The following is a 14,611-nucleotide window of genomic DNA, read 5'->3' as shown; positions in this document are numbered from 1 at the left end:
AGGACATTCGGAAGCGCCAGTTCAACGATGTTTCCGATGAATCCTGCATGTCAAGTCCAGTGAGTACAATAACTGCTAAACTCAGAATATAGCCATGCTCGATTTTTGTCAGATGATTGCTTCAGTACACCTCTTATCAAGATCTAGATCTAGAATCTAGATTAATCTAGATCTAGATCTACTAGATTCTAGATCTATATACTGAAAATATTGTTGTAATAAAGACAAAAATATTAGGCTATTTTTTGTTTCGCTTTCTGCTTCTTTTAACACACTTTTAGAAAGTTCAAAAACCAAAATAAACATGTCATGTGACAACGACCAGGAACAAGATGGCGACTGATGGTAGGTAATATAAACAAGGAATTCAAGACCAAGATTAGAAGTAACACCTGCCTCTGTCTACAATGGTGTAGTTCAAGATGGACTCTTCCGAGAGAATCACTTCTGATCGACAAGAAGATGTTGCTGAGGTTGGGTCTAATGATTATTCAAGATACGGAATTCGGGATGTTCCGGTATACACCACAACAACGGCCCTCGGCAAGGTACGGCAAACATCATAATAATAATATTATGATGTAGATTCTATCTATAATATTATAGATCTATATTATAGATCTAGATCTAGATCTAGACATCTAGATCTATATATATGATGCCATTTATGGCAATGGTATTGACTCATGTAGATCTAGTTATCTAGATCTAGATCTAGATCTAGTCAATATAAGAACGAAGTGACTATTTCTCCGAACGTTCGGAGAAATAGTGCCGATCTTTATTTCTCCGAACGGTTTCCGGCTTCCGGTCTCGTGATTTTTTGCCTAATTTTTGCGAGAGTTCGGCGCTAACTTTCATTCTGCCTCTGGTCTGGGAAGGAACACCGCATGGCAAGCCCGCCTTCAGACAACTTTCAGTTACGGCTCGTTCAGTTACACCCACCACACACCCACCACCAACACACAAACTTATACACACACTAACTAAACATGATCAGTGGGCAACTTTTGAACATATTATGACGAGCTGAGCTGTGGATGGAGGGACAGTGTGAGTGACAGAGCAGGTGAAAGGAAGAATGTACGAGTGTATCCACAGGCGACAGCAACTACAAAACAAGGCGACGACACCGACTCCCCCTGGCCTGGTCCACAGCTCACGAACGCAAGGAATGTGGCTAAGGCAGTGTTTTGCTAATACTAATATTATTGTCCATGGTTCGCAGGGTGCAAGGGAATGAGTGAGATTTTCTTTGCGTGTGCCTGGAGGGAGGGGTGGGATGTGAAAATCATGCGGACGGGGATGAGCCGCGGGAGAGAACACGGGAATTCAATGAATTAGTGAAACTGAAAGAGAGGAACGACTCATGAGCCCTGGAGTGAATGGATCCTGTGTTTCTCTTTTTGTATACTTTGAACTGTTACTGAATAATGGCTGAAATAAAGCCCGACAAGCAAACACACACACGCTCCTCACTCTCCACTTAAACACTTAATACTACCACACACAGACACTCGCACATGCATTCACACACACACACACACACACACACACACACAGGAGCAAATTTTTAGGTCTATATCTGTTTCAATTTTCAAGAACTAGTCTACAGATTTTTAGATGAGTGTGAAAACGTGAAAAAGAAAGTAGAAAGGTTTCACAACCAAATGAAATCAAAATTAGAACAGCTCATAAACAACCACAAAAATTAACAAATAAGGCCGTGAGTCCACCTGTCCGAAGAAGATTGGCTGTTTTAACCCTAAATGTGCGTAATTTTAAAACAAAGTACAGGATATTACATGTAAATTATGGAATCACACACATTAAGGGGCCTGCCAAGTGTCAGTACATGTAATCGGTTTTGGTGGAATGTACGCTCTAACATAAAACATTTAAATATATATATATATATATATATATATATATATATATATATATATATATATATATATATATATATATATATATATATATATATGTTTAGAATCTAATGAAGGTTGGAACATCAAATTAAATGACGTTACACTATACAACCCCCCCCCCCCTAACAAAAAACATTGATAGAAAAACAACACATCAGAACAATAACAAGAAAGAAAAAAATACACACTAACAAAATAAAACACCAAAAAAAAGGAAAAATAAAAGTAACTGTAACGTATTCAACAAATCAAGGTGGTGACAACAAGTGAGAAAGAGATGAATTGAAGCTAGGTGAACTTTCTTTCAAAAGTAAAGAGGTTCGTTTTCTTTCTTTTTTTCTTTTTTTAAATTTGACTTTTATTCCCCGAATCGGGGACCAAAAAATCGAGCCACGATTGATTGGTCGACGCCGCGACAAACGCAGATGCTAGTTCTATGTGTCGTTATCAATAACCCTCCGTAGATCTAGATCTAGATCTAGACAGCACACGAGTAAACACAACACAATCACATAAGTTTAAGAGCAGCACCCTTCATAGGCAGCACGTCATATCTGTAGCGAAAAACGGTTTGGAACTGTAGCATTTCTTTATATAAATATTTACTGCGGACATTTTTTGGACCGATTGAACCATATTGCATACGAACAATCTTTGGTAGGCATATACTTTAATCATAGATCTATATAATATCCGAAATTTACGTGAAAGGATGTGATTTCAGAGTATTCGGAGAAATAGTGCCCAGCTTTATTTTCCCGAACGTTCGGAGAGATAGTGCCTAGCTTTATTTTCCCGAACGTTCGGAGAAATAGTGCCTAGCTTTATTTTCCCGAACGTTCGGAGAAATAGTGCCGGCCATATAAGAAAGTGGCTATTCTCACCCGCCCGGAAGTTCTCGCAAGATCAACTCCTCCCCTCTTCTTTCTCTCTCTGTCTCTTTCTGAATACTGTCTATCGGTGTGGACGATCAAATTGACCAAAACAAAGTTAAAAAATGATGTTAAAACACAAAAGTAAATAAATTTTGTTGTCTACAAAGATGCTACGGCTATTTAACTTTTCGAATCGAGCCGAACTACGCGGGTCACCATTTTGTTTTGCCCGGAAATTCTCCCGCTACTCCTCTCTCTCTCTCTCCACTGCCCACAGACAAAATTGTACGCTTTTAGTAGGCTACAGTTGTAATGGAACGTTTGTTCACGGCACAGAATTCTACAATTTTTCCTCACAGTGTAGAATTCTATGGTTTAGGGTGAACGCAAAATTTGGTGAACGCGCACCGGGTGAGAATAGCCACAAGACTCGCCTGCACTATTCTCACTCCGGGTGAGAATAGAGGTGGCCTCAATATAAAGTCTAGAGTGGCAGTACGGCTGGACTGCCAGTCTAGCCGTACTTAGATCTAGGTTTGGCCCTATCGACTCAAGCCTGTTTAGTACACAGGTCTCATTAGATCTAGATCTAGTAATTATTCAGATTCAAATATATGCAAGTCAGTAAGGCACCTTTTGGTTTTGTCTGAAATACAAATACTTTAGGACTTCAGGCATTGCAAACTAAAAACGAAGTGATTATTCGGACTCGAGTCCGAATATGAAAAAATGTTATTCGGACTCTGATTCTTGTCCAGCATGACATCACTTCCGACTTCCTGTGACTCGTGAATCCGGCTTCCTGTCCTGCCTCACTCGTGACTCACCTCAGGCTGGGTAGAGACCGGGATCACTTCGGGCAAAAAGGCGTTTTGTGCAGGAGCCGAGTTTTAATCTTATGATGAATTTGAGGCCGGCCTGAAAAGTTGTAGCGCTTCTAATAAATGTTTATTTGTCAAGAGGTCATCAGAAGCAATTAAAGATGGCTCGTTAGCGTGTGTCGGGGTCGGATGGGCGGCCTGCACACGTGTGGCTGTGTGCGTGTCGGGGAAGGTGGTGAGGGGGCACTATTGGTCCGGGCATTGAACGTCGCATACGCGTCAGTCTTTTTCCCCCCGGCAACTGATCATTATTATTACAATAATAAGCTAGTCTTGACGTAGATCTACGTAATGAATTGTGCGCTGGTCTATGGAATCAAAAGTTGCCGTATGCTCAGCTCGACACAGCAACACAACTTTTTCTTGGTAAACAATCGATATGACACAGGCTTGTTTTTTTTTTTTTTACCTAGCTCATAATATGCAGGTGCCAGGTGGTCTGCTAATCTTCAATTTTACCTTTTTCTACAACAAAGAAAGTGGGAAACTTGGGGGGGGGGGGGGGGGCGCGAATCAATGAGGCGGCGGGCATTGGATCGGCAGATAAGGTGTGGGGGAAACTAAAAAATGGCGGAAAATTGGAAGCACTGAACGTTAGATCTATAGAACGAAGACACTTCCTTTTCTCCGGACCCGAGTCCGAATAACATTTTTTCATATTCGGACTATAGTCCGAATAAGAAATTTTTTTATTCGGACTTGAGTCCGAATATGAAAAAATGTTATTCGGACTCGAGTCCAAATAATGACGGCCAACTAAAAATTTCATTTACAATTCAGCCATCAATATTAAGTACGGCTAGCCTGACAGTCTAGCCGTCCTTAAGTACGGCTAGCCTGGCTGTCTGGCCGTACTTAAGTACGGCTAGACTGCCAGTCTAGCCGTACTTATCTTAGGCCCTATTAACATTAGAAAACAGGAGGTTTAAAATACATGCACTGTCATTAAGGCACCTGGTTTCATCTCAAATGCAAATACTTTAGGTACTGCACACTAAAAATGTATATTTACAATTTGATTCAGTAGGCCTATTTTTTGTAAATGGTCAGTCTGCCATCATGGAGGCTAGCCGTACTTAATGACGGCTAGACTGCGAGTCTAGCTAGCCTCTTCCTAGATTTATTTTAAGAAGGCCACCTCTATTCTCACCCGGGGTGAGAATAGTGGAGGCAAGTCTTTTGGCTATTCTCACATGGTGCGCGTTCACCGTTATAGTCTAGATCTAGGCCAACAAATTTTGCGTTCACCCTAAACCACAGAATTCTACACTGTGATAACAGAAAAATTGTAGAATTCTGTGCCGTGAACAAAAGTTCCATTACAACTGTAGCCTACTAAAAGTAAAAGCGTAGGCCTACAATTTTGTCTGTGGGCAGTGGAGAGAGAGAGAAAGAAAGAGAGAGAGAGAGGAGTAGTGCGAGAACTTCCGGTCAAAACAAAATGGTGACCCGCGTAGTTCGGCTCGATTCGAAAAGTTAAATAGCCGTAGCATCTTTGTAGACAACCAAATTAATTTACTTTTGTGTTTTAACATCATTTTTTAACTTTGTTTTGGTCAATTTGATCGTCCACACCGATAGACAGTATTCAGAAAGAGACAGAGAGAGAGGGGGGAGGAGTAGATCTTGCGAGAACTTCCGGGCAAAACAAAATGGCGACCCGCGTAGTTCGGCTCGATTCGAACAGTGAAATAGCCATAGCATCTTTGAAGACGATCAAATTAGCTTACTTTTGTGCTATAACGTAATTTTTTCTTGGCTTTTATCAATTTGATCATCCACATCGATAGAAAGTATTCCGAAATTAGGAAAAACAGGTCTTGTTTCAAACCGGGTGAGAATAGCCTACGGTCGCATGTCTCATTCCTAATTTCGGAATACAGTCAAACCTGTGTAAGATGGCCACCCATTGTCAAGGAGAAAAGTGGCCACATAAGACAGGTGGCCGTCTTAGGCAGGACTGATCAAGATAAAGAAAACAAACCATTCCCATCTGAGGCCCCAATCGAAAGTAGCCCCATTGTTGTTGTCTTTGTTGGTGTTGTTGCTGTTGGTTTGTATTTCGTTTGTAATTTTTATTTTGTCGCTGATTTTGCACAATGGTGACAATAAAGCGAAATGTATCAGACAAGGAAGACCGAGTGCCATGTTAAAACAAACACATAGGTCGCCACCACTCGAAGAACGAGGGACGCTTCTGTAACAAGTTCATGTTGACGTCCTTTGTTACTTTGTTACAGACTGGGTAAACAGTAACCACTCATCTCACTTACGATTTGTGTATGAGTTCTGGGCGGGGCTTATGGGTTATGAGGGATCACACGCTAACTCACCTGCAGCTGAAAATTGGTAGCTATTGGTCAACAGTGGGAGGGGCCTACGCAACATGATCGGTTGGAGGGACTACCTAACAACAACGACAGGTGATTGAATTATGACGGCTCGCCCACAACGCCAGGGGCCAATGCACAATTTATGACAAAACGTAATGGATTCACTAAGGTGACCGTCTTAGTGTAGGTATTATTGCTTAGTATTATAGGGGTTGTGTGTTAAATTTTTGTGGCCGCGGCCGCATTGGACAGGTGCCCGTTTTACACAGTTAAATTATATAGAAAAAACGCAAGGGGGGAAATGGAAAGTGGCCGTTTGTACAGGTGGCCGTCTTATAGAGGTGGCCGTCAGGGCAGGTTCGACTGTACTTTCTATCGATGTGGTTGATCAAATGGATAAAGACAAAGAAAAGATTTCGTAAAGGCCGTCGTTATTTGGACTCGAGTCCGAATAACATTTTTTCATATTCGGACTAGAGTCCGAATAAAAAAAATTCTTATTCGGACTCGGGTCCGAAAAAAAGGAAGTGTCTTCGTTCTATAGATCTAACGTTCAGTGCTTCCAATTTTCCGCCATTTTTTAGTTTCCCCCACACCTTTTCTGCCGATCCGATGCCTGCCGCCTCATTGATACGCCCTCCCCCCCCCACCCCCCATGTTTCCCACTTTCTTTGTTGTAGAAAAAGGTAAAATTGAAGATTAGCAGATCACCTGGCACCTGCATATTATGAGCTAGGTAAAAAAAAAAAAGACCGATTCGTTCAAATACACAAGCCTGTGTCATATCGATTGTTTACCAAGAAAAAGTTGTGTTGTTGTGTAGAGCTGAGCATACGGCAACTTTTGGTTCCATAGACCAGCGCACAATTCATTACGTAGATCTACGTCAAGACTAGCTTATTATTGTAATAATGATCAGTTGCCGGGGGGAAAAAGACTGACGCGTATGCGACGTTCAATGCCCGAACCGATAGTGCCCCCACCCCCCTCCCCGACACGCACACAGTCACACGTATGCAGGCCGCCCATCCGACCCCGACACACGCTAACGAGCCATCTTTAATTGCTTCTGATGACCTCTTGACAAATAAACATTTATTAGAAGCGCTATAACTTTTCAGGCCGGCCTCAAATTCATCATAAGATTAAAACTCGGCTCCTGCACAAAACGCCTTTTTGCCCGAAGTGATCCCGGTCTCTACCCAGCCTGAGGCGAGTCACGAGTGAGGCAGGACAGGAAGCCGGATTCACGAGTCACAGGAAGTCGGAAGTCGGGAGTGATGTCATGCTGGACAAGAATCAGAGTCCGAATAACATTTTTTCATATTCGGACTCGAGTCCAAATAGTCACTTCGTTACGTAAAATAGCACAAAAGTAAGCTAATTTTGTTGACTTCAAAGATGCTATGGCTATTTCACTTTTCGAATCGAGCCAAACTACGGGGATCGCCATTTTGTTTTGCCCGGAAGTTCTCGCAAGATCTACTCCTCCCCTCTCTCTCTGTCTCTTTCTGAATACTGTCTATCGGTGTGGACGATCAAATTGACCAAAACAAAGTTTAAAAATGATTTTAAACAAGAAAACTAAATTAATTTGGTTGTCTACAAAGATGCTACGGCTATTTAACTTTCAGAATCGAGCCAAACTACGCGGGTCGCCATTTTGTTTTGCCCGGAAGTTCTTGCGCTACTCCTCTCTCTCTCTCTCTCTCTCTCTCTCTCTCTCTCTCTCTCTCTCTCTCTCTCTCTCTCTCTCTCTCTCTCTCTCTCACACACACGCACTACCGGGTCTGGGCGCTGAAACTTTCGAAATCACAAAAGAGTTCACCTACCGGGTCTGTATACTTTGTGACTTTGTTCCCGGTTACTGGGTCTGTATACACTTCATTTCAAATTACATCCAGAGAAGAAATCCGAAAGTCTTGATGACCAAATGGCATCACAAAGAACGGGGATGCAAGCTAACTGTACCCCCCCTCCACCCCTGTACCCTCCCCCCCCCCCTCCATATTTTTATTAGGTCCCCCCTGAAACCCCCCTAATCTTGGGGCCCGAACTGGTGAATAATTATGGCCACCTCCATTCTCACCCCTGTAGCCTGTGTGCGTTCACTGTGATGGCCAAGGCCAACCAGGGTAGCATTCACCGTGAAACACAGAATTCTACGCACTGTGATAACAGAAATGTAGAATTCTGTGCTGTGAACAAACGTTCCAGCGCTCTTGTGTTGAAAATGTGCAATTTTGATTGTCTGTGGGCAGTGAAAGAGAAAGAGAGAGAGAGGGGGGGGAAGAGAGAGGGGTAGAGCGAGAATTTCCAGGCAAAACAAAATGGGGACCGGCGCCCACGTAGTACGTCTCGATTCGAAAAGTTAAATAGCCGCAGCATCTTTGTAGACGACCAACTTACTTTTGTGTTTTAACATCATTTTTTCTTTTGTTTTTGTCAATTTGATCGTTCACACTGGTAGACAGTATTCAAAAAGAGACCGAGAGAGAGAGGAGGAGCAGATCTTGCGAGGACTTCCAGGCAAAACAAAATGGCAACCCACGTAGTTCGGCTCGATTCGAAAAGTAAAATAGCCATTAATAGCATCTTTGTAGACAATCAAATTAACTTACTATTTGTGCTATAACGTCATTTTGTCTTTGCTTTTGTCAATTTGATCATCCCCACTGATAGACAGTATTCCAAAATTAGGAAAAACAGGTGGAGTAGCCTGATGCTACTGATCCGTGAGGATTTCTGCGACCTCAGGTGGCTAGCATTTTTCTGCCCACCCGGAGCCGGTCCCCTAGATCTAGTCTTTGTCTTTGGTAGCGTACACATGGCATCGCGGCCTTCCGAGCGACTTTAAGCTATTGAGAGCACCTAGCACACCTCTGTGATTGGCCAAAAATAGATCATCATCATAGATGATGTTTTTCCGCCATCTATTTTTGTCGTCTTCTGAGGTTTCCCTCGCAAGTTGACTAGATCCTCTAGATCAGTGGTTTTCAAAGTGGGCGCTACCGCCCCCAGGGGGTCGGTGGCGACAGTTTGGGGGTCGCTGTGGCGAAATTGGGCTATTGGGGGGGGGCGGTAGTGGGCGTAAAGGGGGCGGTGTGAAATTTTCATGAAATGCAAATTTAAAATATTGAAGGAAAAGAAGCCACGTAAAAAACAAAAACAAAAACATAAATTGATAGCTTAGGCATAGTTCACAATACAACTTATTACTAATAACTTTCTTTCCCAGCACGCACAGCCCATATAAAGAAGATCCATCCTGGCAAGTCAGACAAAGATCTGGCCTACTTCAGAACTCTATATATCAATTTTCAGAAATGAAAATCAGTTAAATCGATATTTGCAGCCGACGTCAATCAAGTTGATGAAGATTTACGAGCAACTTATAATTTATCTCTGCTTATTGCAAAGGCAGGCAAGCCGCGTACTCTCGGTGAGGACCTCATATTACCTGCGATAAGAGAGGTGATCAGCACAGTCCTGCACCATGCCCCGAGCCTGTGTTGAAAGTTCTTGCCACAAAGTGACAATACCGTTCAAAGACATATGGATGGGATTTCAGCATAATGTTGAGGAATCATGGTGCAAAATGCTTAAAGGACGAGAGTTCAGCCTTCAACTGGATATCGGTTCATAGAGGGTGAGGAAATAATGCAAGAATTGTTTTTTTGCGAAAACGTTGGAAACAGATACCAAAGACGAGTCCATTATCAAAGTGGTCCAGAGTTTTATCTAGGAGAAACAGATCCTTCTGACCAATATACATTGTAGTTGCCTGTGCAACAGATGGGGCATCGTCGATGACAGATCGGTACCGTGGATTTATGAGCTCTTTGAAGAAATCAGTCCCTGGAGTACTGACTGTTCACTGTGTCATTCACAGAGAGAATTTGGTGGCAAAAAACCTGAATGAAAGTCCGCATGACACACTGGCCATTGTCATCAAGTGTGTGAACAAGATCAAAGTCCACGCTTTGAACTCGGGATTATTCCAACCACTGTACACTGAAAATGACGAGGACTTTCAATGTTTACTTTTGCACACTTAAGTCCTGTGGCTCTTAAAAGGAAACTGTTTAACACGACTATTGTTCTGCCTGTTTGACTCTGTGCTGGAGTTTTTTTTCAAGAAACAAACAGTGATCTCTGCAATAAACTGAAAGAACACGCTTTCGTCATTCATGTCGAAATTGGAAATGTTCCACCGAAACATTGGCAGAAGAGAATTTGCTCAGTTTCCTTGCTTGACGGAGACACTGAAAGAAGGATGGGTTTCTGATAAGGAACTAGAAATACATGGATATATACCAACCACCTCAGGGATTTACATACTGATATGAAGACAAGGTTTACTGATATCTTTTAACTGGAAATTCCAGACTGGGTACTGGACCCGCTCAACACTGGAACAGATGGTGACTTGTCAGTAGCATTTGAAGAAGAGCTTTTGACTATGAAAAGTGACTTTGAAATCAAACCATTGTTCAAAAAGTCGTACCAGTCATTCTGGTTGAAAACTGTTTTGCAAGACAAACATCCCTCCCGGCGGGAAAATGTCAAGTTGTTGTCCATCGCTTTTCCCACCTCCTGTCTAGCAAGTAGAATGTGGATTCTGTGCAGTGACAAGTTTGCTGACGAAGCAGAGGAACAAACTAAAGGTCACAAAGCGTGGCGAATTGCGTCTGCTGCTGACCAATCTGAAACCTGATGTTGATAAGTTGGTTTCGTCTCACCAGGTCCGTCTTTCTCATTGGGGCAGTGTCAATGACTTATCTGTATATGCTTACTCGATACCTCAAAGTAACCTTTCTTTTTTTTTTTTTTTTTTTTTGCTTTTCTTTCTAATTTTCTTTTTTTGTAAAGTAAAATACTCACTTGTTTAATAGAGTTTTTTTATGTGCATGTACTGCCACGGCTGATGAAACTGAGTGATAATGATGATGATGATGGTTACGATGATGATGATGATTACAGACTAAGATCCATGCATACTTTTCTTTCGTGAGGTTTCTCACATTTGAACAAGTATTAATAATATTTTTATGTTCTACTCAATGGAGATATTTGATATACAAATCTCAGGCAACTTTATTGCAGCACCTTGATCGGAGAAAACGTTTCATAAAGATAATGTCAATCTGTTTTCAAACCAATGACCACTGTTTTTTTGTTTGTTTGTTGTTGTTGTTTTTTATTTTGTTGGGGGGGGGGGGGAGGGGGCGCTTGTGTTTTGATTCTGTAAATGTGATAATACATGTTTTACTTTTATTGATGTTAATAACACTGGTCGTTTAATACCGACGATAACTGCATAAAACGACAGTATTTTGTTCTTAATGCCCTTGCATAACTATAACGTTGAAAAAAAAACCATGTGTTTTATTATCTCTCGTACACGCCTAAATTTAAGACTCAGTAGGTCCTAATGATGGTGATTTGTAGTCCAACTAAAATTCAGAACCAAATCATTAGAATTTAAGCACGTTTTTTTTTTTTTACCCTGCTGTTTGAGCTCTCTCTTTATTTGTGGTAGTTATTATATTATTATTATTATTATAATATGCATGGCGTGTCCTTATGTCAGATTGATGGTTGGGGCGGATTAGGGGGCGCGGGGACTCGGCTGGGTGAAAAAGGGGGCTGTGGGTGAAAAAAGTTTGAAAACCACTGCTTTAGATCTATCACCCTTTATTAAATTTGATTATTATTATCATTCATCGGAATGCCGGTGACAAAGTTACTAACAATAGAAATGCAGCGTTGTGATGTTTTCAAAGATTTTCTTACTGCAGTCGAACCTGCCCTGACCTGACGGCCACCTGTACAAACGGCCACTTTCCATGGCGTTTTTTCTATATGAGCAATTGCCAAAACGTGAGACTCTCTTGAGACTCAGTGGTGCAAAAAAATTTTTCTGACCAATTTGACTCCCTTTTCTGTCAGTCACAGATTGACGTTTAGTGCTCATATTCCTAGAGTATCAGAGCAAGCAGATGTAGGGTGTTGGAGATATGGGTCCATTGGTTTGGCAACCACTGTATTTCTTGTATATATATTATATGTAACAGTGATGACAAAAAAAGATATTTTGGACTTTAAATTCCATTTGTTTAGTAAACAAAGACTTTGTACACTATGAATTCCATTCATAATGGTTATATAAATGACAAGCTTTGTAACAATGATGCAGTGCACAGAACATGTCATCATTGTTATGTACAAGAAAGGACACACATTGGACATTATCTTTGACAACACATCACAATAGTGAAAGGCTGTACAAATACAGTTATCAAAGCCTCAGTACCAGAAAAACACCTGTGTAAATCGATTTTTAAACTAATATGAGGCAAAAGCACAAAATCAATGGAGCTGACTTGTACATAACAGTGATGACAAACATGAATTGTATAACAATGATGACACAATGTACAGGAAAAGACAAAGTCATGCCTCCAGAGAGAAAAGCGCACTCTAAGAATAAAAAAAACAACCCAGGAGAGGTTTCTTTTGCTTTGAAACTGATATCAGGTCATATCAAAGACAGTGGACAATCACAATTATGTTGCTAATTATGACAAACAGTACTCGTACATAACAGTGATGACAAAACATACTGGGAAAAGGTAAAATCATGCCTACAAAGAACAAATTTGCACTATGAGATACACAGATCAATAAAGGCATATTTTGCTTCTAAATGAATCTTGCATGTATGAAATATATTATGTTGAAAACTTGCTGATATTAGCAATGATGACAAATATTACTTGTACATAACAATGATGACACAATGTATTGAAAAAAGGCATATCATACCAACAAAGGACAAATGTGTACTTTTAAGTTAGATAAACAAGGACATGTTTGTTTATTTGTTTAATTGAGAAAAGAGAGCACACATGACTTTAAAAAATGTTTGCTGTTAGGACAATGTAATTTCTAGTACGTCAGTCAGTCTTGTACGACTGCATGACGACACCCCAAACGTCATTACTAAGCACAAAAGCTAAATCTATAACCACAGAAATGACCCATCTCTCGAAGTTTGTTCACATATCACACTCTTGTTCCAGGAATTCAGTGTAAACACCGCAATTTCACTAAAATATTCAACAGAGTAGCCTAAAAACACGCGAAACAGTCCTGTACGTCACATTCAACGTAAGATTCACCCGACGCTGACGGCAATGACTACTTTCGTTTTTCTCTTTCCGCCGTTGCGTCCGCTGTTGTGGGGAAGCGGGTAAGGGGAAGTCACTCGAGAAAACAATTATATCCGTGCACTGTTGATGACCCGTTCAAAACAAAAGTGGGCTGAAATTTGGACTTCCGGTACGTCGCAAGGTGACGACGATCACGGCGAATGTTAAACAGCCAACCGAAATCGTAGATCTAGGAACCTGATGTTCCTTTCGCGCATCGCGGCTTTTGAAGTTTTGAATACACGCCGAAAAGCAAAAAGATTTAACCAGCTACGGGGATTCTACTGAAAAATATTGGTGTTTTCTTAAACACCTAGTCCATGACGACAATACTGACTCACAAGTGATCCGAATTGTTCGTTTATTTGCAAACAAATAAACCGACTTCTTGAGCAAGTGAACCTTTCTTGATGACAATTAGCATAGGATCAAAGCACACGTAAAAAAAAACCCACCCAAAAATACAAAATATGGGACATTCTTAGAAGTTTGCATTGGTGCGTTCAAAATGACAGTCCAGGATTCACTAAAAAACGACCATTTTTGGCACAAAATTTACAAACTCAAGATTGTAAAGCTGACATGGGGTCTGAAACTGCTAATGCAGGTTCTACATCCTATACTTGACATGTGTATAAGTTTTGGAGGAATAAATACTAATGCATCACATTTTATGCACACTAATGTGAGATTTTCGTGTGTGTTTTTCCCCACGTTTTGTCAATGACTCATATATAAGTTAACTGTGAAAACGGGCACCTGTCCAACGCAGCTGCCATATTTTAACACACAACCCCTATCATACCAAGCAATAACACCTGTCTTAGACGGCCACCTTAGTGACTGTATTACGTTTTGTCATAAATTGTGCACTGGCTCCTGGTGTTCTGGGCGAGCCATCATTATCCAATCACTTGTTGTTAGGTAGTCCCTCCAACCGATCATGTTGTGTAGGCCCCTCCCACTGTTGACCAATAGGTAACAAATTTTCAGCTGCTGGTGAGGTAAGCGTGTGATCCCTCATAACCCATATAAGCCCTGCTCAGACCTTATACACAAATTGTAAGTGAGATGAGTGGTCACTGTTTACTCAGTCTGAAACAAAGTAACAATGGACGTCATCATGAACTTGTGACAGAAGCGTCGCTCATTCTCTGAGTGGTGGCGACCCATATGCTTATTTTACCATACCACTCGGTCCTCCTTGTCTGACACATTTCATTTTTTTAAATTGCACCCTTGCACAAAAGCAGCATAAAAGAAAAAAAGAAAAAATAAGACCCCCAACAATGCGGCTATCTTTGGTTAGGACCTCAGAAAGGAATGGTTTGTTTTCTTCATCTTTATCTGTCCTGCCTAAGATGGCCACCTGTCTTATAG

The 14,611-nt window shown here is 41.2% G+C and overlaps 1 protein-coding gene across 3 annotated transcripts in view; it reads left to right on the top strand.

The window, feature by feature from the left end:
• Positions 1-321: 321 nt before the first annotated feature.
• The window catches only part of LOC101849234, a 37,983-nt gene continuing 23,693 nt past the window's right edge, over positions 322-14,611 (top strand). For all 3 annotated transcript variants that reach the window (XM_035972048.1, XM_013087264.2, XM_013087262.2), the window contains exon 1: positions 322-548. In XM_035972048.1, the coding sequence (XP_035827941.1) occupies positions 423-548 (126 nt within the window). In that variant the 5' untranslated portion in view covers positions 322-422. The remainder of the gene's footprint in view (positions 549-14,611) is intronic.

The sequence above is a fragment of the Aplysia californica genome, unplaced genomic scaffold (genome assembly GCF_000002075.1).
Source record: "Aplysia californica isolate F4 #8 unplaced genomic scaffold, AplCal3.0 scaffold00566, whole genome shotgun sequence".
NCBI lineage: Eukaryota > Metazoa > Mollusca > Gastropoda > Aplysiida > Aplysiidae > Aplysia > Aplysia californica.
This window is presented reverse-complemented; position numbering and strand designations above follow the sequence as displayed.